General features: G+C 38.6%; 1 protein-coding gene across 1 annotated transcript in view; it reads left to right on the forward strand.

Annotated features, from left to right (window-relative positions):
- Positions 1-3,524, forward strand: part of LOC106815117 (glucosidase 2 subunit beta-like) — an 18,926-nt gene that overhangs the window by 638 nt on the left and 14,764 nt on the right. Inside the window, exon 2 of the mRNA XM_014819546.1 lies at positions 2,389-2,505. Coding sequence (XP_014675032.1) covers positions 2,389-2,505 — 117 coding nt within the window. The remainder of the gene's footprint in view (positions 1-2,388; positions 2,506-3,524) is intronic.

Raw genomic sequence — 3,524 nt, forward strand, 5'->3', positions numbered from 1 at the left:
CACACACACACACACACACACACACACACACACACACACACACACACACACACGACAATCAGCAGAGTGTCCCATTGCGCAATCATGCGTGTACGTGTCGCAAGCTCACTGTGTGAGATGGATGTCCGTACGCGTAGCCACGGCCTTAAAAAAAAGGAAAAAGAAAAATATAGTCAACCATAGCATACATTTTTATTGGATTGCGATGTTTTGAGGTTTCTTTTATGTGATGTGGTAACTTGACAGAGTGTATGTATTACGACATCAGTTGGCTGAAAGTCAGGGTATGGTGGGACAATGCAGAGTACACAGCGACATCTTGCATAGTACCCCGAGGTACTTTCCGATATATCGAACCGTACCCAGTGTACCCTCCGATAGTGCTCTGGGGGACATAGACCCTATCAGCAGTACTATCACACCGTAACACGAACAAACGTCACAGGACGTCATGGACAAACGTTACAAACAAACACAATCAGTACTGACAGAAACTTATTATTTAACAGCGTTACTGGCATTGCAACTAATATAGTATTACTATACTAAGCAGCCTAATTTTAAAGCTGCTAACATAGGTTTACTAATAATGTGCCTTACCTCTAACAAATGGCGACTTTAATTCTGTACGCTGAAATTTGAGAGTACCCGGGCCAAATTTTGCTCTGTCAGTGTAGCCCCTTCACTCTCGGACACCTCTTGTCTTGGCTCTTCTTCTCAATGTTGGAGGATTTATGGGATGTTGCAGTGTCGGGCTCGTCATGCGCTAAAAGCTTGGGAGAACCCTGATGAGCTCGCAAGCTTCTCACTGTCAGGGTTTCAATCTATTGAGGTTGCATTAGTCACATAATCACAATGTGTGCTTGGTAAATGCAACGATGTAGAGTGAACAAATTGTGCAGGCTCAGGTGCTCTACACTTGTAAGTTGTAGGGTAGTATGGGCCATCCTTAAAAAATTCTATGTTTGCTGTCCCCCGACCCATGATTTTTTTAGTGGGTAGGTAGGTAGGTCTTTTTTGTGTGAGGCATAATAGTTATTTTAAGTCTGTCCTCATGTTTGCCACACATGCTTTGTGTTTCAGTCTTAACTATGAGGAATGTAAAAAAAAAACTTGGGTTGCGGCTATTTTCGTGGGTCGGTCGGAGGACAGCAAACATGTAATTTTTTAAGGATGCCCTTGTGATCAGACAAGATTAATAAAATTTTGCAATTTTAATGGGGTGAATGAGTGTGGGAGAAGGTAGCAGAAGAGCATGCATAAATAAAAATACAATTTAAGCATTACATTACTGTAATTATAAGCAGGTTAGCAACAATGCAGCAATAATAAGCAATTATAATACAATTAGAATAGAACATCATGATCATCATCACTATGTGTTGACATCACCATTATAGCTCTATGGCTATATGTTATCCATGCCTCCATTCTCCCTATTACATCAAAGCTATAATGGGAAATATGGAGGCTATATTGCTGAAGTTAACCGTAACCCTACCAGACCCTAACTTAATTTGAATCCCATCGTGTATCATATGGGGTCTTAAAGTTGGATTGACCCTTTTTAGCTCACCTTGACATCTTCAAGATGAGCTATTGCCATGGGTCGTCGTTCGTCGTCCGTCCGTCCGTCCGTCCGTCCGTCCTTCCGTCAACATTTGGCTACGGTCAATGATAACTCAGGAACTGTTTGACCCACATGTTTGAAATTGGGTTTAGTTGTTACTGCTATGCTCCCATATTGAACGTCCTATTTTGGAGCACGCCAGTCGACGTACTTTTGAGCCACGGAAATTTTTTGGCAAAAAGGGGAATTGCCATTAGTCAGTTCAGGTTCAACGGATTTAACATTGACAACTAGAATTGGTTCCACAAAATCGTTAAAGTACATAGTTATTGATAAATAAACAGGTATAGGAATTACATCTTAAATGCTGTGTGTGGTCGGAGACCATAAAACCTATGATGACACAGAATAACTATCAATTTTCTAATCTAGTCCAGATAATATCTGTACCCAAACCAAGCACTGGGACTTACCAGGAAATATGAAAGCACTAAAAATGTGGCTGCACTTGTTATATGCCAGATTCGAGGGTCTGTTGTTACTAGCAGTAAATTTGAGCTGATGTCAGTACCTCCCAGTGTTTTGATCTTAGTTAATTTCTCAGAATAAGTTTACAGGATTTGCAGACTATCCCAAACGTTTTATAACTTTTGTGGATGAGCTTAGCACTCTTGCATTTAATTGCTGGTTAAAACCAGTGTAGAATAGTTTGGCTTATACTGTCATTTATCAATTATAGGCAAGGGTATTTGGTTATTGCAATAGCTGTCTCAGAAGATTGAAAGTAGTTAATGTAAATCTCATTGTATTTGTTTCAGAGGCCTCACTGTATGACCCCGAGAAGAATTTTGGGTGTTTGGACGGATCCAATGTTATTCCATTCCATTTTGTGAATGATGATTACTGTGATTGTGCTGATGGAAGTGATGAACCAGGTAGGCACCTATACTGCATTAACCATCTATCTAACTAGCATGCAAGTTGAGTAATGTCCTGTTTTGGACAAGCATAAAACTCATGGACAATCATCATAAATCTAACTGTGGCATAAGCCTTGGATAGTTAGCATCTACTGAAAAAACACTTGCCATGTATCTAGCTGGCATAGATTATGTAAATTTATCACCTGGTTCAAGTCATGTATAGCATTTGTGTATGTTGTCACAAGTATATCTTGGTGGCAGAAGACATCGTTATAGTTGATGTATTATTTAACTTCTTTTCTTCTTAGTTGTTGTTGCTATTATGTCTGTGAAATGGTTCATACCTTATCGCTTACAATGTATTAGAGCTATGGGGTATCATATGCCCTGCAACACCAATGGTGGTAGCCCATGTTAATCCAGGTTAGCCATGTTACCATAGCCACATACAAACACCATGATACAACCAGAAGGTGTTATAGGTGTTATAGGGTAGCTATATTCCACCCGAGTTGTGTATATATAATCTATATGTCACACTGAAACACTGAATACATCTGAACTGTGATCAGAATAAATGTATCTTTGTATTTGAATATACATTAATTATTGAATATATATATATATATATATATATATATATATATATATATATATCAAGAGCTCATAATAGAGAAGAGTATGACACCGTTTTAACAGCGTTTTGAATAGTTTTCAACTTGTAAATATTCTATCAATATGTGAATGTCAAACTTTACTTTGTTTTCATCTATGATTCTTTTTTAATCATATGACACCACCAGTTTACCTGAAAATCGTATGTGTTCTTCAAAAAAGTTATTTGAATACGACACGGTTTTACACAGTTTTCCCAAATGATCGCATGTATTCGGCGCAAGTTTATTATCGGATTAGCGTTCTATTGTCTATGACGGAATGCTGGGGGCTGTTGGGGATATTAGGCATCGAATTGTATTTAGCATTAGCGTGTAGCATTTCCAGCGTGCTAGAAATAAATGTGTGCTCACGGC

This window comes from Priapulus caudatus, unplaced genomic scaffold (assembly GCF_000485595.1).
Source record: "Priapulus caudatus unplaced genomic scaffold, Priapulus_caudatus-5.0.1 Scaffold1045, whole genome shotgun sequence".
NCBI classification, from domain to species: domain Eukaryota; kingdom Metazoa; phylum Priapulida; class Priapulimorpha; order Priapulimorphida; family Priapulidae; genus Priapulus; species Priapulus caudatus.